Consider the following 23,917-nt stretch of genomic DNA (forward strand, 5'->3'; position numbering starts at 1 on the left):
ACACCTTCCACTACCGCCTCCTCGCCTGTTGCCCGGATACACCTTGGCGGGTCTTGTTGCCATCGGGCGGCGGAGGTCCCCGCTGGAGGTCCCTCTACGGAGGGATCTCCCCCAATTACGTCGGGGACCTGGGGTGGAGGGTGATGCATGCAGCAGTTCCGCACAACCGTAGGATTCACTGGTTCACGGGCTCCGAAGACTGCCCTTTCTGCGGCCTTGTGGAGTCCGTGGACCATGTCTATGTTGTGTGTCTTAGGCTGCACTCCCTTTATGTTTTCCTAAAGAACCTTTTGTTGATGTTTTGTCTGCACTTCAGTCCCACGCTCCTGATCTACGGACACCCGGTGCGGAGAGGGGAGGGTCGGGATGGCGACCTCCTCGTGAACCTGCTCCTGGGCCTGGCGAAACGCGCCATTTACCGGTCCAAGCTGCGGGCGATCGAGGGGGCCGTCCATCCTGACTGTCTTCCCCTCTACCGCGGCTACGTTTGCGGCCAGGTGTCCCTGGAGAGGGAGCATGCGGTGTCCACGGGCACGGTTGACGCTTTCCGCGCCCGCTGGGCACCGCAGGGGTTGGGGTGTGTTATTGACCCAAATAATCACATTTTAATTTGATGTTTTTAAGTTTCCTTTGTACTTTGATTTCTGTTCGGGCTGTTCCCCCTCTTTTTGGGGAGCTGCCCCTTTTACTTTGTCCTGATTTAATCTGAGTTTGTTTACTTGGTTTGGTTTGACCTAAAAAGAGGACAACACCTGTGTTGGTTTCTGTGGTGAAGTGGCTTCACGTTCGCTGTGAAGCGGAAAACCCCGGGTCAGAACCGGGCGGAAACTTTGGGTTTGTTCTCTTTTTGTGAGTAACTTTATTTTTCAGTTTTGCTCACGGAGATGCCCGGTTTTGTTTTTGTTTGTTTGTTCTTCGTTCCCTACGGGGAGGAAGGAGGGAGGGAAGGGGAAAGAAAGGAAGGAGGGAGGTGAGCTACTGCCTGCCTGTTGCCCGGCCTGCCTGTTGCCCGGCCTGCCTGTTGCCCGGCCTGCCTGTTGCCCGGCCTGCCTGTTGCCCGGCCTGCCTGCTGCCCGGCCTGCCTGCTGCCCGGCCTGCCTGCTGCCCGGCCTGCCTGCTGCCCGGCCTGCCTGCTGCCCGGCCTGCCTGCTGCCCGGCCTGCCTGCTGCCCGGCCTGCCTGCTGCCCGGCCTGCCTGCTGCCCGGCCTGCCTGCTGCCCGGCCTGCCTGCTGCCCGGCCTGCCTGCTGCCCGGCCTGCCTGCTGCCCGGCCTGCCTGCCTGCCATCCGGCCTGTGGACGGTGCGCTCTCCCCGGAGGGAGGGAGGAAGAGAGGACAAGGAGTGACTGGAGGGGAGGGGGGGCGGCGGGGCGAAGGCGTTTCGGACTTTTCCATCTGCAGTGGGGGGGGGGTGAAGACCCTGTGGACTTTTGAACAATGTGCGCCCGACAGGGCCGGAAGACCAAAGTCCCCCACCCACTGCTGCTGCCCCCAAGACCGGCACCCCCTCCCCTTTTTCCCTCCTGACTGGGGCACCGGCCTTGTTCCTCGTCTCTCTCCTGCTCCTCCAACCTCCTCTCTCCCTCTCTCACTCCGGGGAGAGAGCACCGATACCCCTACCCACCTACCCCACCCTCCCTTATTTTCCCCTCTTCATATACGCCCTGCCGTACATCTGGGCAGTCTCGGGGTGGGTGTAGCACTCCCTTGAAAGGATGGCGACATCGCCAGCGTCGCCGGTGGCAGGGCCTTCTCGGCCCACCTATGTGGGCGTGACGGCTGCCAGATCCCCCGCCGGTCCCAAGGCCCTGCCACCATTCTCTTTGATAACTAGGCAGCTCGGGGTTAAGTGCTACGCCCACCCCGACATGTCTATCGAGGCCTGCGTGAAGGCAACGGCTGGGGCTTCGGCCCCTCAGCCATTGTCGCGGCCTCGAAGATGTACGGCCGGGCCGTATTCTTCTTGAGGGCCGAGCGGGCGGTCCACCTCGCCCTGGAGAGAGGGCTCACGGTGGGCGGGACGTTCCTGGCGGTGGACCCTTTGGAGGCCACCGCCCATAAGATAGTAATATCAAACGTCCCGCCCTTCCTACCGAGTGAGCTCCTCCTCCCCCACCTCCATCTACTGGGGGAGGTCAGGTCTGGGATGCAGCCGATCCCGCTTGGCCTTTGGGACCCCTCCCTCCGCCATATATACTCCTTCGGGCGCCAGGATTTTGTCCGCCTGGCCCGGGAGGAGGAACTGGAGGGAAGGTTCAGTATCCCCCATGAGGGGACTACGTATCGGGTCGTTTGGTCCGCGGACGGTGTGCGGCGCCATGCCTGTAAGGAGGCGGGGCACGTGAGGAAAAACTGCCCCGTCTCCAAGGCCGCCGACCATCAACCCAAGGTGGCCGCAGCTGGCACCACAGCCCCCTCTCCCCCCAAACGAGTACCATCTGCCCCCCCGCGAGGGGAGGCCACGCTGCCGGTGGGGGGAGAGCGGAGCCTCTGCGTGGCCAGAAGGCCCAGCAGGGCGCAATAAAAAAGAAGGGGGGAACCGGAACCCCGGCCCCCAATAAAAATACCCCAACCACCCCGGCAGCCGGCTCGGGGACTACCTCAGTCTCCACCTGCGCCCCCCCCCCCCCCCCCAACCAGCACCATCTGCCGGGCCTGTGGGCTCTCTGGGGCCTAGTGCTGGGCCCGGCGCCGCGGATGCCCGGGATCATGGGCCCGAGCATGGGGGGGTTAGCGACCCCGAGCCGACAAAACTGGCGACGCCGCCACCTCGGGGGGACGTGACGGGGGAGCAGGGGGGGTGCGGCAAGGCGAAGAGGGGCGGAGGACGAGGGGCCTCGCCTGCCCGAGGGCAGGTTAACAAAAAGAGGCGGGGCCCCTCAGGCACCGTAGAGTTCGAGGTCTGCGTGCCCCTCCCCCCTTGTGAGTCATCTCCTGCCGTGCCCCCACCTGTCTTTGTGCCTTGTCTCCAGAAAAAAGGGGGCAAGGCACCCTATAAGTCAAAGTGTGTGCTGCCTCAGTCCCCCGGCGAGGAGTCCCCGGGGCCGGGTGGCAGCGGGGCCCCCACGGCTCCATTCCACCCGGCCGGTTACATCCCGGAGTTCTTCTTTAGTATGTCGGGGGACTGGGGCGACACCCCAATGTTCATGTCCCCGTGCGGCGGCGGCGAGGAAATGATCCACTCGTCCTCTCCGTCCCGACCTTGGACGCTGGACATCCCCAACCTCAATCCGGTGGTTACACCGGACCTGGGGGGGTGTCCGAGCGTCTGGGGCGGAGGGGGCGACTGGGCTGCCGTTGCAGGGGGGCCCGCAAACCAGGGAAGGTGAGCACGGGGGGAACCCCTCCTCCACCGATCCTGGGGGTGGGATCGGGGAGGGGCTAGGGCTAGTTGACGGCTAGTGCGGCGAGGGACTCGGACTCGAGGGGCGACCGCCCTGAGGAGGTCAGCGGCTCGGTGGAGGGCACGAGGACACTTTCGGAGTCTGCCCAGAGCGAGGCGGGGGACTCCCTCGTGCCCCCCACCGAGTCGTCCCTCATCCCCTCCAAGGACCTCAGGATTTTGATCCGCAGCCATTCCGGTTGCTCTGATATCATCCGGCTAGTCCTCGGCCGCTGGCCGGACCTGGCGCGGCTCGTCTGGTCCGTGAGGGCATGCTCGCATGCCTCCGCCGGCCTGGGGAAAATAGAGCGGCACCGGGTACTGCGGCCTCAGTCGGGGCAAGGCCCCTGGGCTGGACGGGCTGACAGTAGAGTTCTTCAGGGCGTTCTGGGACGTCCTGGGGAGCGACTACGCGGGGGTCCTGGGGGAGAGCGTCGCTACCGGGGAGATGCCCCTTTCGTGGCACAGGGCCGTCATTGCCCTGCTGCCCAAGAAGGGGGATCTCCGCCTGCTAAAGAACTGGCGCCCGGTCTCCCTCCTCAGCACGGATTATAAAATCTTTGCCAGGGCTAGAGCTTCACGCCTTGGATCCGTGCTGGACCACATGATCCACCCTGACCAGTCCTACACGGTCCCGGGCCGTTGTATTCATGATAATCTCCACCTGGTCCAGGACCTAATCCATCATTCCCAGAGAGCTGGTCTGTCGGGCGCCTTCTTGTCATTAGATCAGGAGAAGGTGTTCGACAGGGTGGAGCACAAGTATTTACTCGGGACTCTGCGGGCATTCGGGTTCGGGACACATTTTGTCGCCCGGATCCGATTACTGTACTCTGCCGCAGAGTGTCTGATTAAGGTTAACGGGTCCCTGACGGCGCCCCTTCGCTTCGGGAGAGGAGTACGGCAGGGCTGCCCCTTGTCCGGCCAACTGTATTCCATATGCGTGGAGCCATTCCTGCGCCTCTTGCGGAGGAGGTTGTCAGGTTTGGCCCTGCGCGGACCGGACGTAGGGGTGGTCCTGTCAGCTTACGCCGACGACGTGCTCCTCATGTTCACGGACCCGGCTGACCTGCGGAGGATGCGAGAATGCCAGGCGGTGTACTCCGCCACGTCCTTCGCCAGGATCAACTGGGCCAAGTACTCCGGACTCCTTGTCAGTCCTTGGGAGACGGACCCCCTTCCGGAGGAGCTCAGGCCTTTCATCTGGAGCAGGACCAACCTCCTCTACTTGGGGGCCCATCTCTGCCCAGCCGAGGAATCCTGGCCGGCGAACTGGCGGGAGCTGGAGGCCAATGTCTCTGCCCGCCTGAATCGCTGGACAGGACTGCTCCAAGTGCTGTCCTACGGGGCGCGAGTTCTCGTCATAAACCAGCTGGTCGCCTCCATGCTGTGGTACCGGCTGGTCCCTTTGACCCCTCCCCCTGGCTTTGTCGCCAATATCCAGAGAACCCTCCTGCGGTTCTTCTGGGACAACCGACTGCACTGGGTCCCTGCTGTGGTTCTGCATCTCCCGCTTGAGGAGGGCGGACAAGGTCTGGTGTGCCTCCGCACTCAGATAGCGACCTTCCGCCTCCAGGCCCTGCAGAGGTACCTTTACGTTGAGCCCCCTCCACAGTGGTGTGCCATGGCGACGTATTTCTTCCGCCAGTGGCACGGCCTCAATTATGACGTGCAGCTCCTGCATATCGAACTGGGGCGTGCTCCGACCGCCCTGCAGGAGTTGCCCAGGACCTCCTCACTGTCTGGAACATGGTCGCCTCGCGACGCAGCTCCCCCCCCCCCTGTCACGAGTAGCGGCTCTCGTGTGAGAGCCGCTGCTCAGGAATCCGCTCCTCCAACCGTATGACTTCAGGTGGCTGGCGGACAGGGGGGCTATAGACGCCGGGGTGACCAGAATCGGGGATGTGCTCGATGGCGGAGGGGCGGGCTGGATGAGCCCCCGCGTGCTGGCTGAACGCGCGGGGACGTCCGGCACGCGGCCAAAGCCATCCTAGACCTTAGGACGGTCGTGCTCGGCCCCGAAACTGCACGCAAACTCGAGGTGGCGCAGGCGTGCGGTGGGATCCCGCCCGAGCGTTCCCCTGTTCGGACGGAATTCCACATTGGCCCAAAACCTCCACCCCCCTCCCTGGGTGAGGTGCCCCACAGCCTGAGCCGCCTCGCGGAAATGCCCTCCGTGCCTTTTTCTACCGCGCGGAGGCATTTCCTGTGCGGGCTGCTGCTGCACACCTTCCACTACCGCCTCCTCGCCTGTCGCCCAGATACACCTTGGCGGGCCTTGTTGCCGCCGGGCGGCGGAGGTCCCCGCTGGAGGTCCCTCTACGGAGGGATCTCCCCCAATTACGTCAGGGACCTGGGATGGAGGGTGATGCATGCAGCAGTTCCGCACAACCGTAGGATTCACTGGTTCACGGGCTCCGCAGACTGCCCTTTCTGTGGCCTTGTGGAGTCCGTGGACCATGTCTATGTTGTGTGTCTGCGGCTGCACTCCCTTTATGTTTTCCTAAAGAACCTTTTGTTGATGTTTTGTTTGCACTTCAGTCCCACGCTCCTGATCTACGGACACCCGGTGCGGAGAGGGGAGGGTCGGGATGGCGACCTCCTCATGAACCTGCTCCTGGCCCTGGCGAAACGCGCCATTTTCCGGTCCAGGCAGCGGGCGATCGAGGGGGCCGTCCATCCTGACTGTCTGCCCCTCTACCGCGGCTATGTTCGCGGCCGGGTGTCCCTGGAGAGGGAGCATGCGGTGTCCACGGGCACGGTTGACGCCTTCCACGCCCGTTGGGCACCGCAGGGGTTGGGGTGCATTATCGACCCTAATAATCACATTTTAATTTGATGTTTTTAAGTTTCCTTTGTACTTTGATTTCTGTTCGGGCTGTTCCCCCTTCTTTTTGGGAAGTTGCCCCTTTTACTTTGTCCTGACTTAAATTGAGTTTGTTTATTTGGTTTGACCTAAAAAGAGGGCAACATCAGGGAGGGAAATCAATGTTTCCCCCTTTCCATTTCTTTTTGCATTCTGGGCAACTTGCAGCCTGAACGGAAGTGAATCCAGTCTGTATGTTCCACAGATTTTTAGTCCAGTCATATATATATCTCTGTCTGCAGCCTGCATGGAGATTTCCAGCTCTCTGTATCCAGCACAGGAAGCAGTGAGCATGGATCTGTCAATCAGCCTCAATCAGCACCTTTGGGAGAATTGGGAGGGTGAATATTAGATAAAGCAGAGTGAGAATGGGGGGAGAGTGTGTGGGATGGAGATTTACAGCTTTTAAGGAATGAGAGAGGAAAGAATGTTCCATAGAAATGAGAATTGTCTGTTCTGAATTTCTATCCTGTACAGACTTCTATAAATTCCTTTTACAGGGTATCAAAATGTGAGGATTTACAGACAGAAATCTCAAACCAAATGTCACATCAACATCTGAGAGTCACTCGCTGCATCGGGATCTGAATATCAACCTTTGAATCTCGGAGGAGAAATGTTTCTCAGTTCTGTCTGCTTCAGAAGAATTTGAACATCAATGTGACTGGAAAAGCACTGAGACACACACACACACACTCGAGTGAGAATATTGCTATTGATGAATTTTGTAAACTCCTTTTAGAGGATAACAGAAGATGAGGATTAACAGATAGAAGTCTTGAACCAAACTTCATGTTCATAGAAATCATAGAAACCCTACAGTACAGAAAGAGGCCATTCGGCCCATCGGGTTTGCACCGACCACAATCCCACCCAGGCCCTACCCCATATCCCTACATATTTTACCCACTAATCCCTCTAACCTACACATCTCAGGACACTAAGGGGCAATTTAAGCATAGCCAATCAACCTAACCCACACATCTTTGGAATGTGGGAGGAAACCGGAGCACCCGGAGGAAACCCACGCAGACAAAGAACAGTACAGCACAGGAAACAGGCCCTTCGGCCCTCCAAGCCTGTGCCGCTCCTTGGTCCAACTTGACCAATCGTTTGTATCCCTCCATTCCCAGGCTGCTCATGTGACTATCCAGGTAAGTCTTAAACGATGTCAGCGTGCCTGCCTCCACCACCCTACTTGGCAGCGCATTCCAGGCCCCCACCACCCTCTGTGTAAAAAACGTCCCTCTGATGTCTGAGTTATACTTCGCCCCTCTCAGCTTGAGCCCGTGACCCCTCGTGATCGTCACCTCCGACATGGGAAAAAGCTTCCCACTGTTCACTCTATCTATACCCTTCATAATCTTGTATACCTCTATTAGATCTCCCCTCATTCTCAGTCTTTCCAAGGAGAACAACCCCAGTCTACCCAATCTCTCCTCATAGCTAAGACCCTCCATACCAGGCAACATCCTGGTAAACCTTCTCTGCACTCTCTCCAATGCCTCCACGTCCTTCTGGTAGTGCGGCGACCAGAACTGGACGCAGTACTCTAAATGTGGCCTAACCAGCGTTCTATACAGCTGCATCATCAGACTCCAGCTTTTATACTCTATACCCCGTCCTATAAAGGCAAGCATACCATATGCCTTCTTCACCACCTTCTCCACCTGTGTTGCCACCTTCAAGGATTTGTGGACTTGCACACCTAGGTCCCTCTGTGTTTCTATACTCCTGATGACTCTGCCATTTATAGTATAACTCCTCCCTACATTATTTCTTCCAAAATGCATCACTTCGCATTTATCCGGATTAAACTCCATCTGCCACCTCTGCGCCCAATTTTCCAGCCTATCTATATCCTGCTGTATTGCCCGACAATGCTCTTCGCTATCCGCAATTCCAGCCATCTTCGTGTCATCCGCAAACTTGCTGATTACACCAGTTACACCTTCTTCCAAATCATTTATATATATCACAAATAGCAGAGGTCCCAGTACAGAGCCCTGCGGAACACCACTGGTCACAGACCTCCAGCCGGAAAAAGACCCTTCGACCACTACCCTCTGTCTCCTATGGCCAAGCCAGTTCTCCACCCATCTAGCCACTTCTCCTTGTATCCCATGAGCCTTAACCTTCTTAACCAACCTGCCATGTGGGACTTTGTCAAATGCCTTACTGAAATCCATATAGACGACATCCACGGCCCTTCATCAACCGTTTTTGTCACTTCCTCAAAAAACTCCTCCAAATTTGTAAGGCACGACCTCCCTCTTACAAAATCATGCTGTCTGTCACTAATGAGATTGTTTCGTTCTAAATGCACATACATCCTGTCTCTAAGAATCCTCTCCAACAACTTCCCTACCACGGACGTCAAGCTCACCGGCCTATAATTTCCTGGGTTATCCCTGCTACCCTTCTTAAACAACGGGACCACATTCGCTATCCTCCAATCCTCAGGGACCTCACCCGTGTCCAAAGAAGCGACAAAGATTTCCGTCAGAGGCCCAGCAATTTCACCTCTCGTCTCCCTGAGCAGTCGAGGATAGATGCCATCAGGCCCTGGGGCTTTGTCAGTTTTAATGTTCCCTAAAAAACCTAACACTTCCTCTCTTATAATGGAGATTTTCTCTAACGGGTCAACACCTCCCTCCGAGACACTCCCGGTTAACACGCCCCTCTCCTTTGTGAATACCGATGCAAAGTATTCATTTAGGATCTCCCCTATTCCCTTGGGTTCTAAGCATAATTCCCCTCCTTTGTCCCTGAGAGGTCTGATTTTCTCCCTGACAACTCTTTTGTTCCTAACGTATGAATAGAATGCCTTAGGATTCTCCTTAATCCTGCCTGTCAAGAACATCTCGTGACCTCTTTTTGCCCTTCTAACTCCCCGTTTGAGATCTTTCCTACTCTCTCTGTATTCCTCCAGAGCTCCATCTGTTTTCAGTTGCCTGGACTTAACGTACGCCTCCCTTTTCATTTTAATCAGATCCTCAATTTCCCTGGTGATCCACGGCTCTCGAATCCTACCTTTCCTATCTTTCCTTTTTACAGGCACATGCCTATCCTGCAGCCTTATCAATAGTTCCTTAAAAGACTCCCACATGCCAGACGCGGACTTACCCTCGAACATCCTTTCCCAATCGACATCCACCAATTCCTGCCTAATCCGGCTATAGTCAGCCTCCCCCAATTTAGCACCCTGCCCGTAGGACAGCACTCATCCTTGTCCATTACTATCCTAAAGTTAACAGAGTTGTGGTCACTATTTGCCACATGTTCCCCTACCGAAACTTTGACGACCTGACCGGGCTCATTTCCCAGAACTAGGTCCAGTATAGCCCCCTCTCTAGTCGGGCTATCTACATACTGTTCCAAAGAACCTTCCAGTACGCATTTTACAAATTCCTCCCCGTCCGGACCCCCAGCTCTAAGCACTTTCCAGTCTGTGCCAGGGAAATTAAAGTCCCCCACTACAACAACCCTATGTTTTCTGCACCTATCCAGAATCTCCTGACATATCCTTTCCTCCACTTCCCATGGGCTGTTGGGTGGTCTGTAGTACACCCCCAGCATAGTGACTGCACCCTTCCTGTTTCTGAGTTCCACCCACAGCGACTCAGTACATGACCCCTCTAAGTTGTCTACCCTCTGCACCGCGGTAATATGCTCCTTAACTAATATCGCTACTCCCCCACCTTTTTTAGCCCCTCCTCTGTCTCGCCTAAAACACTTATACCCCGGAATATTCAGCTGCCAGTCCTGTCCTTCTAACCAAGTTTCCGTCACCGCAACCACATCCAAATTCCGCATAAGCATTAAGGCCCTAAGTTCGTCTGTTTTACCCATTACACTCCTCGCATTGAAGCAGATGCACTCCAGACCTCCAGGCCCAGTCAGGTCCTCCTCCTCCAGAGTGCTCCTCTTCTTAGCTAGCCTTGCCCTGGCCCCCAGCTCAACCCCAGCCTCAGTATTTACTGACCTCCTGTTTTGTTCCCCACCCCCCTGACATGGGGAGAATGTGCAAACTCCACACAGACAGTGACCTAAGCCGGGAATCGAACCCAGGTCCCTGGAGCTGTGAAGCAGCAGTGCTAACCACTGTGCTACCGTGCCGCCCAATAATATTTAATTAAATAATATTAAATAATAGTGAATATCTGAGAGTCACTCAATTCATCCGGACCTAAATATTATCGACCTTTGAACCTAGTAGGAGAAATGCTTGTCTGGTCTGTCGGCTTCAAAAGATTTTAAACATCAGTGTGACTGGAAAAGCATCGAAACACACACCCCAGTGAGAGTGTTCCAGGGCGCTGACTGTAGAAAGAGTTTTAATCAGTTACTCAGCCTGAAGAAACATCACAGCATTCACCAAAGAGAAGGTGGATGAAGCTGGGGAAGCATGTGTATATATTGGGTCTGTTGAGATATTCAGCGTCTTGAAAAACATTAAGGTAGACAAGTCCCCAGGGCCTGATGGGATATACTCCAGAATACTGAGAGAGGCAAGGGAGGAAATTGCTGGAGCCTTGAGAGAAATCTTTGATCCTCACTGGCTACAGGGGAGGTCATGATGTGGAGATGCCGGCGTTGGACTGGGGTGAACACAGTAAGAAGTTTAACAACACCAGATTAAAGTCCAACAGGTTTATTTGGTAGCAAATGCCACAAGCTTTCGGAGCCTTAAGCTCCTTCTTCAGGTGAGTGGGAATTCTGTTCACAAACAGGGCATATAAAGACACAAACTCAATTTACAGAATAATGGTTGGAATGCGAATCCTTTCAACTAATCAAGTCTTAAAGATACAAACAATGTGAGTGGAGAGAGCCATTAAGACAGGTTAAAGAGATGTGTATTGTCTCCAGACAGGATAGCCAGTGAGATTCTGCAAGTCCAGGCAAGCTGTGGGGGTTACAGTTAGTGTGACATGAACCCAATATCCCGGTTGAGGCTGTCCTCATGTCTGCGGAACTTGGTTATCCGTTTCTGCTCAGCGACTCTGCGCCGTCGTGTGTCATGAAGGCCGCCTTGGAGAACGCTTACCCGAATATCAGAGGCTGAATGCCCGTGACCGCTGAAGTGCTCCCCAACAGGAAGTGAACAGTCTTGCCTGGTGATTGTCGAGCGGTGTTCATTCATCCGTTGTCGCAGCGTCTGCATGGTTTCCCCAATGTACCATGCCTCGGGACATCCTTTCCTGCAGCGTATCAGGTAGACAACGTTGGCTGAGTTGCAAGAGTATGTACTGTGTACCTGGTGGATGGTGATCTCACGTGAGATGATGGCATCTGTGTCGATGATCCGGCACGTCTTGCAGAGGTTGCTGTGGCAGAGTTGTGTGGTGTCGTGGTCACCGTTCTCCTGAAGGCTGGGTAGTTTGCTGCGGACAATGGTCTGTTTGAGGTTGTGCGGTTGTTTGAAGGCAAGAAGTGGGGGTGTGGGGATGGCCTTGGTGAGATGTTCGTCTTCGTCAATGACATGTTGAAGGCTCTGGAGGAGATGCCATAGCTTCTCCGCTCCGGGGAAGTACTGACGACGAAGGGTACTCTGTCCCGTGTTTGTCTTCTGAGGAGGTCGGTGCGGTTTTTCACTGTGGCGCATCGGAACTGTCGAACGATGAGTCGAGCGCCATATCCTGTTCTTATGAGGGCATCTTTCAGCATCTGGAGGTGTCTGTTGCGATCTTCCTCATCCGAGCAGATCCTGTGTATACGGAGAGCTTGTCCGTAGGGGATGGCTTCTTTAACGTGTTTAGGGTGGAAGCGGGAGAAGTGGAGCATCGTGAGGTTATCCGTGGGCTTGCGGTACAGTGAGGTGCTGAGGTGACCGTCCTTAATGGAGATGCGTGTGTCCAAGAATGCAACCGATTCCAGGGAGTAGTCCATGGTGAGTCTGATGGTGGGATGGAACTTGTTGATGTCATGATATTGTTGTTTCAGTGATTGTTCACCATGAGTCCAAAGGAAGAAAATGTCATCGATGTATCTAGTGTATAGCATCGGTTGAAGGTCCTGTGCGGTGAAGAAGTCTTGTTCGAACCTGTGCATGAAGATGTTGGCATATTGATGTGCGCATTTGGTCCCGATGGCTGTTCCGTGTGTCTGGATGAAGAACTGGTTGTTGAAGGTGAAGACATTGTGGTCGAGGATGAAGCAGATGAGTTGTAAAATTGCATCTGGAAACTGGCAGTTGTCGGCGCTGTGCACTGAGGCCGTTGCAGCAATGCCATGGTACATACTCTTGCAACTCGGCCAACGTTGTCTACCTGATATGCTGCAGGAAAGGATGTCCCGAGGCATGGTACATTGGGGAAACCATGCAGACGCTGCGACAACGGATGAATGAACACCGCTCGACAATCACCAGGTAAGACTGTTCTCTTCCTGTTGGGGAGCACTTCAGCGGTCACGGGCATTCAGCCTCTGATATTCGGGTAAGCGTTCTCCAAGGCGGCCTTCACGACACACGACAGCGCAGAATCGCTGAGCAGAAACTGAAAGCCAAGTTCCGCAGACATGAGGATGGCCTCAACCAGGATATTGGGTTCATGTCACACTATCTGTAACCCCCACAGCTTGCCTGGGCTTGCAGAATCTCACTGGCTGTCCTGTCTGGAGACAGTACACATCTCTTTAACCTGTCTTAATGCTCTCTCCACTCACATTGTTTGTACCTTTAAGACTTGATTAGCTGTAAGGATTTGCATTCCAACCATTATTCTGTAAATTGAGTTTGTGTCTTTATATGCCCTGTTTGTGAACAGAATTCCCACTCACCTGAAGAAGGAGCTTAAGGCTCCGAAAGCTTGTGGCATTTGCTACCAAATAAACCTGTTGGACTTTAACCTGGTGTTAAACTTCTTACAGGAGAGGTCCCAGAGGATTGGAGAATAGCCAATGTTGTTCCTTTGTTTAAGAAGGGTAGCAAGGATAATCCAGGTAATTACAGGCCGGTGAGCCTTACATCAGTGGTGGGGAAATTATTGGAGAGGATTCTCCGAGACAGGATTTACTCCCACTTGGAAATAAGTGGACATATTAGTGAGAGGCAACATGGTTTTCTGAAGTGAAGTCGTGTCTCACCAACTTGATCGACTTTTCCAAGGAAGTGACGAAGATGACTGATGAGGGTTGGGCTGTATCATAGAAATCATAGAAACCCTACAGTGTAGAAAGAGGCCATTCGACCCATCGAGTCTACACCGACCACAATCCCACCCAGGCCCTACCCCCATATCCCTACATATTTACCTGCTAATCCCTCTAACCTACCCATCTCAAGACACTAAGGGGCAATTTTAGCACGGCCAATCAACCTAACCCGCACATCTTTGGACTGTGGGAGGAAACCGGAGCACCCGGAGGAAACCCACGCAGACACGAGGAGAATGTGCAAACTCCACACAGACAGTGACCCAAGCCGGGAATCGAAGCCAGGTCCCTGGAGCTGTGAAGCAGCAGTGCTAACCACTGTGCTACCGTGCCGCCCTTCCACTATGTAGATGTTGTCTACATGGACTTCAATAAGGCCTTTGACAAGGTGCCTCATGGAAGACTGGCACAGAAGGTGAAGTCGCATGGGATCAGAGGTGAGCTGGCAAGATGGATACAGAATTAGCTTGGTCATAAAAGTTGACTACCTGACACTCACCTGACGAAGGAGCAGCAAGCACTCCGAAAGCTCGTGGATTTTGCTACCAAATAAACCTATTGGACTTTAACCTGGTGTTGTGAGACTTCTTACTCGGTCATAGAAGACAGAGGGTCACAGTGGAAGGGTGCGTTTCTGAATGGAGGGCTGTGACAAGTGGCGTTCCTCAGGGATCAATGCCCTTTGCTGTTCGTAGTATAGTTAAATGATTTGGAGGAAAATGTAACTGGTTTGATTAGAAAGTTTGCGGATGACACACAGGTTGGTGGATTTGCGGATAGTGATGTGGACCGTCAGAGGATACAATAGATATAGATTGGAGATTTGGGTGGAGAGATGGCAGATGGAGTTTAATCCCGACAAATGTGAGGTAATGCATTTTGGAATGTCTAATATAGATGGGTGCCTGGAACTTGCTGTCGGGGGAGGTAGTGGAAGCAGATACGATAATGACTTTTAAGAGGCGTCTTGACAAATACATGAATAGGATGGGAATAGAGGAATATGGTCCCTGGAAGGCCCTGGAGTTTTAGTTTAGATGGGCAGCATGGTCGGTACAGGCTTGGAGGGCCAAAGAGCCTGTTCCTGTGCTGTAATTGTCTTTATTCTTTGTTCATTCACAACGGCAAGAGACTGTACCTGTGTTGTATCGATGCATGAGGAGAGATACAAGGAGACTGGCACCATCAAGAAACCATGGGCAGTTGGGGACTGTGGGAAGGGATTCAGGTTCCCATCCCAGCTGGAAATTCATCAACGCAGTCACACCGGGGGAAGCCATTCACCTGCTCTGTGTATGGGGAGGGATTCACTCATTCATCCAGCCTGCTGAGTCCCAATCTCACTCACACCCAGGAGAGACCCTTTAAATGCTCTGCCTGTGGCAGTAATTTCAAAGGTTCTCAGGAACTGAAGATCCACCAGCATATTCACAGTGAGGAGAGAACCGTTCAGCTGTTCTCACTGCACAAAGAGGTTTCAAATATCATCCAACCTGCAGAGACACCAGCGATTTCACACTGAGGAGAGGCCATCCACCTGCTCTGATTGTGGGAAGGGATTCACTCAGTTATCCAGCCTGCAGACACACCAGCGAGTTCACACTGGGGAGAGACCATTCACCTGCTCTCAGAGTGGGAAGAAATTCACTCGGTCATCCCACCTGCAAAGACACCAGCAAGTTCACAAGTGATGACAAGGGTTGAATTCTGCTGTTAATCATATCCATGTTCATCCTGACAGTAAACATAAGAACTTGGAGCAGGAGTAGGCAATTCAGCCCCTCGAGCCTGCTCCACCATTCAGTGCAATCATGGCTGATCTCATCTCAACCTCAACTCCACTTTTATGCCTGTTCTCCATTACCCTTCAACCCATTTCTAATCAAAAAGCTGTCTCTCTCCTCCTTGTTATTCAATATCATGGCATCCACCGCACTTTGGGGTCGTAATTTCCACAGATTCAAGCACACTTTGAGAGAAGTAGTTTCTCCATATCTCTGTTTTAAATCTGCTACCCCTTACCATAAAACTGTGACCTCTTGTTCCGGATTTCCCCACAAGAGGAAGTATCTGCTCTGTCTACTTTGTCAATATTTTTTATCATCCTATATCTCACTTATAAGGGCTAGCTCAGTGGCACAGTTAGTACTGCTGCCTCACAGCGCCAGGGACCCAGATTCGATACTGGTGTTGGATGATTGTCTGTGTGAAGTTTGCACTTTCTCCCTGTCTGCATGGGTTTCCTCCAGATGCACCGGTTTCCTGCCACAGTCCAAAGATGTGCAGGTTAGGAAGATTCGCCACTCTAAATTGGAGAAATAGTTGGGTAAATAGGTGAGATTACTGAGATACGGCCTGGGTAAGATGCTCTGTCGGAGTGTTGGTGCAGACTCATTGGGCTGAATGACCTCCTTCTGCACTGTAGGGATTCTATGCATTAGGTCTCCCCTGATTCTTCAAAATTCTATAGAGTATAGGCCTAAACTGCCCAACTCTCTTCATAAGGCAAACCTCTCATATCTGGAATCAATCTAGTGAACCTCCTGTGAGCTGCCTCCAATGCCACTACACCTTTCCTCAAACAAGGGGATCAAAACTGTACAAAATACTCAATGTAAGTTTCACCAATGCTTTGTTTAGTTGCAGCAACATCTCCTTACTTTTATATTCTATTCCTTTAGCTATAATTACATTTGTTTTCCTTATTACCTGCTGTACCTGATCACTAGTTTTCTGTAACTCATGCACAAGGACACCCATATCCCTCGGAATTAAAGCACCCCAAAGCCTCTCTTCACTTATATAAGTTGAATTTCCATTTTTTCGACCAAAATAGATAAGCTCACACTTACCACGTTAAACTCCATCTGCCACATTTTGGCCCACTTACCTAACCTATCTATCCAATTGTAAATTCCTTATTCCCTCATTGCAATTTACTATCCCATCTGTTTTAGTGTCATCTGCAAGTTTGGCCATCGCACTTTCTATCCCTATATCCATGTCAGTGATATAGACTGTGAATAGTTGGTGTCCGAGGACGAAACACTGTGGCATCCCATTAGTTATATCTTGCCAACCAGAAAAAGACCCATTTATCCCATACCTTCCTTCTGTCAGTTAACCAGTTTTCTATCCAAGCTAATAAATTAACCCAACCCCTTGTGTATTAAGCTTCTGTGTGGTACCTTATCAAACACCTTCCTGAGGTCCTGTAGTCCAGCATCTACAGGATCCCCATTATCCATGTTGAGGCAAAGGCATGTGTACTACATAAAATTAGATATATAAATAATTATATACATATAGATTCCATTTCACACCAGCAATATACAACACTAATCAGAATGGAGTATAACAATTTGATAAACATCATGGGATTAGCTGTCTAGCTGACCTGACCACATTCCTATAGCTATTCAGTCATTAAAGACACAATCGTGGAGCATTAAACTTGCCTAGCAGGGCCTCTCATATCAGTACACAGGCAGCTGCTTTGTGAGACTGTTGGCAGTACAGATAAGTCCAAGATAAGTACAGTTGGCAGTACAGATAAGTCAGAGATACCGGGGAGGCACGGTAGCACAGTGGTTAGCACTGCTGCTTCACAGCTCCAGGGTCCTGGGTTTGATTCCCGGCTCGGGTCAATGTCTGTGTGGAGTTTGCACATTCTCCTCGTGTCTGCGTGGGTTTCCTCCGGGTACTCGGGTTTCCTCCCACAGTCCAAAGATGTGCGGGTTAGGTTGATTGGCCAGATTAAAAATTACCCCTTAGAATCCTAAAATGCGTAGGTTAGAGGGATTAGCGGGTAAATATGTGGGGGTAGGGCTGGGTGGGATTGTGGTCGGTGCAGACTCGATGGGCCGAATGGCCTCCTTCTGCACTGTAGGGTTTCTATGATAAGAATGTCCTGAGAAGAGAGATTCATTGTGAAGGCTCAGTGATGGTTGATGAGGTGTCAGGTAAATGTTTTGGGATGGTCCAGGACTGTCCACAAGCTGATTACGCAGTCTAGTTACGAATTTCATTGGATCTGTATGTATGTAATCTACACTCATTCTGATCAGATTGTATCCAGCCGGATGGACTGAGTATCTGTATAGGAATTGATGATGTTATTTGTTGGGTGGAGTTGCACGTGGTCAGCCCTGTGGCTTCTCCCCACTGGTGTAACTCAATAAACTTTTTGTCGATTGAATCAGGCACGAGTGTTGAATGATTCTTTGCATTCATTCTCGCTAAAAGTCCCAATCTATATTATCCATTTTACTTTAATTCTCCTCACTCTGTGAGCATGTGCTCCAGTTCTGTTGGCCCTGCCTGCAGTAACATCTACTCGATCTTTTCTTCTCCTGAAGGAGCACTGAGTTCTAGGTTACTGTACATAAGGACAGATGCTTCAAGCAACAGATCAAGCATGGATGCGAAAGATTCTCCAGCTCTCTCTTTACCCAGATCCAACTTCTGGACAGTTCTAACTCAATATTATTTCTCTCAAGCCCTTAACTCTCCCAGTCCATTATTTTATCGATTTTATTATAACTTCACTCACTCTGTGAGCATGTGCAGTGTGTTTAATTGGATCCTGATTGTTTTGAACTCAGTTTCTCTTTGAAGTGTGTGTCAATGCCTTGATGGTGTCACAATGTTGTCTCAATACCCTGGCTATATTAACCAGTTCATCTGCTATGTCCCACTTAGCTGTGCGTGTTTGGGACCTGCTCTTCAATCCATCTCACCATGAATTTAGGCTTGCTATTTTTCACATGTACCAAATCACATTTTTGATTTGATTTATTATTGTCACATGTATTATTATTATTTATTATTGTCACATGTATTAACATACAGTGAAAAGTATTGTTTCTTGGGCACTATACAGACAAAACATAGAGAAGGAAATGAGAGAGTGCAGAATGTAGTGTAGTGTTACAGTCATAGCTAGGGTGTAGAGAAAGATCAACTTAATGCAAGGTAAGTCCATTCAAACGTCTGACAGCAGCAGGGAAGAAGCTGTTCTTGAATCGGTTGGCACATGACCTCAGACATTTGTATCTTTTTCCCGACCGAAGAAGGTGGAAGAGAGAATGTCCAGGGTGGGTGGGGTCCTTAATTATGCTGGCTGCTTTGCCGAGGCAGCGGGAAGTGTAGACAGAGTTAATGGATGGGAGGCTGGTTTGCATGTTGGATTGGGCTACATTCAGGACCTTTTGTAGTTCCTTGCGGTCTTGGGCAGAGCAGGAGCCATACCAAGCTGTGATACAACCAGAAAGAATGCTTGCTCTGGTACATCTGTAAAAGTTGATGAGAGTCGTAGCTGACATGCCAAATTTCCTTAGTCTTCTGAGAAAGTAGAGGCGTTGGTCGGCTTCCTTAACTATAGCGTCAACATGGGGGCACCAGGGCAGGTTGTTGGTGATCTGGACACCTAAAAGCTTGAACCCTTTCTACTTCGTGCTTGTTGATGTAGACAGGGGCATGTTCTCCTTTACACTTCATGAAGTCGATGACAATCTCCTTCGTTTGTTGACATTGAGGGAGAGATTATTGTTGCCGAACCAGTTCACCAGATTCTCTACCTCATTCCTGTACTCTGTCTCGTCATTGTTTGAGATCTGACCCACTGTGGTCATCAGCAAACTTGAAAATCGAATTGGAGGGGGATTTGGCCACAGTCATAGGTGTATAAGGAGTATAGTAGGGGACTGAGAACACAGCCTTGTGGGGCACCGGTGTTGAGGATGATTGTGGAGCAGGTGTTGTTGCCTATCCTTACTGATTGTGATCTGTGGGTTAGGAAGTTCAGGATCCAGTCACAGAGGGAGGTGTCGAGGCCCAGGCCATGGAGTTTGGAGATGAGTTTCGTGGGAATAATAGTGTTGAAGGCTGAGCTGTATTCAATAAATAGGAGTCTGACATAGGTGTCCATGTTATCTAGGTATTCCAGGGTTGAGTGCAGGGCCAGGGAGATGGCGTCTGCTGTAGTGGATCCAGGTAGAGCGGGAGACTGGAATTGATTCGTGTCATGACTAGCCTTTCGAAGCACTTCATGATGATCTTCATAATCTGCACACACACACCTGTATCCCAAAATCATTCTTAACTCTCAGATGTGCTGATGAAAATATCAAAGTGAGTGTCTGTCTTTCTTATCTCCCCCTGGTCTGGTGCTGATATTTCATGTAGTGGCCGAGCTTTCAAATGTGGATTTTTTAAAAAACAAAGTTCATGGACAAGGGTGTAAATATCTCCCAGAGAAAGATCGACTTAATTCATCCCATGGACACATTCCAGACTTTCACTGGACTGTAGGTGGATACCAGGCTGATATATCCCAGTCAACCACACCCAAGGTGAGTTACTCCAATTCCTTTTTTTGTCCAGGACAATAATATTCACAATATGTTTAAAACAGAAATTAAACATTCTCATTGGATTTCAGGTATTAACATATTCTGTTAGTTTGTTCTTTATTGTCGATGTCAGGCTGGGGTTGTTCCCCTTGGAGCAAAGGAGGTTGAGGGGAGATTTGATAGAGGTGGAAAAGATTCTGACAGGTTTAGATAAGGTGGACAAAGAAAAGCTGTTCTTTTTAGCTGATGGGACAAGCTCGAGGGGGAGGCAGATTTAAGGTTTTGGGCAAGTGATGGGGGATATGAGGAAGAATATTTTGATACAGCGAATGGTAATGACCTGGAACTCGCTGTCTGTGAAGGGGTTGCATATTAAGACAATGAAGAGTTTCAAAAGTAAAGTGGATGGGGAGTTGGGGGAACTAAATTTGTAGATGTTTAGGAATAGAATGGGGCATTAGGACTGACTGGTTTGCTCTAGATAGTGTGAGGGAATTGATGCACAGCAGGGTCCGATCCTTGTAACCGATTGTGAACTCGCTGGTGTGTCTGAAGGTTGCCTGACTGAGTGAATCCTTTCCCACACACAGAGCAGATGAATGGCCTTTCTCCAGTGTGAACTCTCTGGTGTGTAAGCAGGCTGGATGACTGAGTGAATCCCTTCCCACATTGAGAGCAAAGGAATGGCCTCTCCCTGTTGTGAACCTGCTGATGTTTGAGCAGAGTCGATGGATCTCTGAATCCCTTCCCACATGCATAACAGGTGAATGGTTTCTCCTCACTGTGAATTTGCTGGTGTCTCAGCAGGGTGGATGACTGTGTGAATCCCTTCCTACACACACAGCAGGTGAATGGCCTCTCCCCAGTGTGAACTCGCTGGTGTATCAGCAGCTTGGAGAACTGGGCAAATCCCTTCCCACAATCATTACAGATGAATGGCCTCTCCCCAGTATGGATTGGCTGGTGAGCCAGCAAGTGGGATAATGCAGTGAATCCTTTCCCACACTGAGAACAGGTGAACGGCTTCTCACCAGTGTGAATGCGCTGGTGTGTCTGTAGATTGGATGAATTAGTAAATCCCTTCTTGCACTGAAAACAGGTGAATGGCCTCTCCCCGGTGTGAACTCGCTGGTGCATCTGCAAATGGGATAACCGAGTGAATGCCTTCTCACATCCAGAGCAGGTGAATGGCCTCTCCCCAGTGTGAACCCGCTTGTGAGTCTGCAGGTTGGATAACCGACTGAATCCTTTCCCACACTCTGTGCAAGTGAATGGTCTCTCCCCAGTGTGACTGCGTCGATGAATTTCCAGCTCAGATGGGCCTATGAATCCCTTCCCACAGTCCCCACATTTCCACGGTTTCTCCATGGTACGGTTGTCCTTGTGACTCTCCAGGTTTGATCAATTGAAAGCTCGTCCACAAATAGAACACGGTACAGTCTCTCCCCACCTCCCCCGTGGTGAAAGGTGTGATTTTGTTTTCAGGCTGTGTAACTGGTCTTTCCGTAGTCTGCGCACTGGAACACTCACTTGTCTGTGTGCACTTCAGAGGTGTAAAAACTTTTGAAACAGACAGAACGGTTAAATATTTCTTCTGTTCGGTTGAAAGGCCCAAAAACATTCAAGTCCCAACTAATCAACTGATCGTGACAGATCTTGAAGTGTTTTGAAATTTCTGTCTCTGCATCTTTGATATCCTGTAAAATAAGTTTACAAACTTCATGAGTGTCAGTGCAGGATAGAAATTCAGAACAGACAATTCTAGTTGCGATGAAATAGGCCGGTTAGTCTTACTTCAGTGGTCGGTAAGTTAATGGAAAAGGTCCTGAGAGATAGGATTTATGACCATTTGGAAAGATGTGGAGATGCCGGCGTTGGACTGGGGTAAACACAGTAAGAAGTTTAACAACACCAGGTTAAAGTCCAACAGGTTTATTTGGTAGCAAAAGCCACACAAGCTTTCGGACATCCGAAAGCTTGTGGCTTTTGCTACCAAATAAACCTGTTGGACTTTAACCTGGTGTTGTTAAACTTCTTACTGCATTTGGGAAGATGCAGCTTAATAGTGATAGTCAGCACGGATTCGTGAAGGGTAAGTCTTGCCTCACAAATTTGATTGAATTCTTTGAGGAGGTAACTAAGTGTGTAGATGAAGGTAGAGCAGTTGATGTCGTATACATGGATTTTAGTAAGGCGTTTGATAAGGTCCCCCATGGTCGGCTCATGAAGAAAGTAAGGAGGTGTGGGATAGAGGGAAATTTGGCCGATTGGATAAGTAACTGGCTATCTCATAGAAGACAGAGGGTGGTGGTGGATGGAAAATTTTCAGACTGGAGACCAGTTACCAGCGGTGTACCACAGGGATCAGTGCTGGGTCCTCTGCTATTTGTGATTTTTATTAATGACTTGGAGGAGGGGACTGAAGGGTGGATCAGTAAATTTGCTGATGACACCAAGATTGGTGGAGTAGTGGATGAGGTGGAGGGCTGTTGTAGGCTGCAAAGAGACATTGATAGGATGCAGAGCTGGGCCAAAAAATGGCAGATGGAGTTTAACACTGATAAGTGCGAGGTAACTCATTTTGGTAGGACAAATTTGAATGCGGATTACAGGGTCAACGGCAGGGTTCTGAGGAATGTGGAGGAACAGAGAGATCTTGGGGTTCATATCGACAAATCTCTGAAGGTTGCCACTCAAGTGGATAGAGCCGTGAAGAAGGCCTATAGTGTGTTAGCTTTTATTAACAGGGGGTTTGAATTTAAGAGCCGTTGGGTTATGCTGCAACTGTACAGGACCTTGGTGAGACCACATTTGGAATATTGTGTGCAGTTCTGGTCACCTCACTATAAGAAGGATGTGGAAGCATTGGAGAGAGTGCAGAGGAGATTTACCAGGATGCTGCCTGGTTTGGAGGGTAGGTCTTATGAGGAAAGGTTGAGGGAGCTAGGGCTTTTCTCTTTAGAGCGGAGGAGGATGAGAGGTGACTTAATAGAGGTTTATAAGATGATGAGGGGGATAGATAGAGTGGACATTCAGAGACTATTTCCTCAGGTGAATGTAGCTGTTACTAGGGGGCATTAACTATAATGTTCATGGTGGGAGATATAGGAGGGATGTCCGAGGTAGGTTCTTTACTGAGAGAGTGGTTGGGGTGTGGAATAGACTGCCTGCTGTGATAGTGGAGTTGGACATCTTAGGAACTTTCAAGTGGTTATTGGATAGGCACATGGAGCACACCAGAATGATAGGGAGTGGGATAGCTTGATCTTGGTTGCGGACAAAGCTCGGCACAACAGAGGGCCGAAGGGCCTGTACTGTACTGTGCTGTACTGTTCTATGTTCTATTATTCCGTCTCTAAAAACTGTGAATCTCCATCCCACACACTCTCGCTCCATTCGCACTCTGCTGTATCTAATATTCACCCTCCCAATTCTCCTGAAGGTGCTGGTTCAGGCTGATTGACATTTCCTAACTGACCATTTCCTGTTCAGAATACAGAGATCAGAAGAAATAGGAGCTGGAGTCCATTCACTCCATCTACTACCTGTTTATCATAATACTTGACTCTCTTGTCATTAGAAATCCTATCTACCTCATCCTGGAATATATATATTCCTCAGCCTCCATTGGTACCTTTGAGGGAAGTGATGATTGGAAATATATAACACAGTGACAGTACAATATTAAAAGACTAGAAATCATAAAAAATACATTTTATTACAGAACCACAAATAATATATCTAATATGTACTTATAACATTAGACATATCTCTGTCCTATATTAGTTACTGTCTCCTCAAATGTCAGCCATCTCCTGGGGAAACCAGCCCTTTAATTGTGAACATTAGGAAAGAGACCATCCTTTTAGCCAGACAAGGAAATGTGTCAAGCTGAGGGAGCAAAGGATGTCAATGTCTTTAAGAGAGAGAGAGAGAGACCTTTCCAGAATCTGCACCCTCCCTGGATTCACTTCCTTTCCCTTCAGTTGCTGCAAGTCCCCAATTCCCCCAGAATGAGAAAAGAGCTGGAAAGGGGGAGAAAAGGAAGTGTTTTACTCACAGATGTTGGCGACAGGAGGGAGTCTGAGTCTGTCTGAAGCTCAATCTTCATTCACACAAAGCCCGCGCTCTGATTGGCTGGAGGACCAGGGTCCTTCCGG

General features: G+C 50.6%; 2 protein-coding genes across 2 annotated transcripts in view; one reads left to right on the forward strand and one right to left on the reverse strand.

Annotated features, from left to right (window-relative positions):
- The window catches only part of LOC144501461 (uncharacterized), a 418,660-nt gene that overhangs the window by 178,151 nt on the left and 216,592 nt on the right, over window positions 1–23,917 (forward strand). The window lies entirely within an intron of this gene.
- LOC144502014 (uncharacterized) overlaps window positions 20,235–23,917 on the reverse strand; it is a 46,916-nt gene continuing 43,233 nt past the window's right edge. The window contains exon 3 of the mRNA XM_078226031.1: window positions 20,235–21,119. Coding sequence (XP_078082157.1) covers window positions 20,235–21,119 — 885 coding nt within the window. The remainder of the gene's footprint in view (window positions 21,120–23,917) is intronic.

The sequence above is a fragment of the Mustelus asterias genome, chromosome 12 (assembly GCF_964213995.1).
Source record: "Mustelus asterias chromosome 12, sMusAst1.hap1.1, whole genome shotgun sequence".
Taxonomy (NCBI): Eukaryota; Metazoa; Chordata; class Chondrichthyes; order Carcharhiniformes; family Triakidae; genus Mustelus; species Mustelus asterias.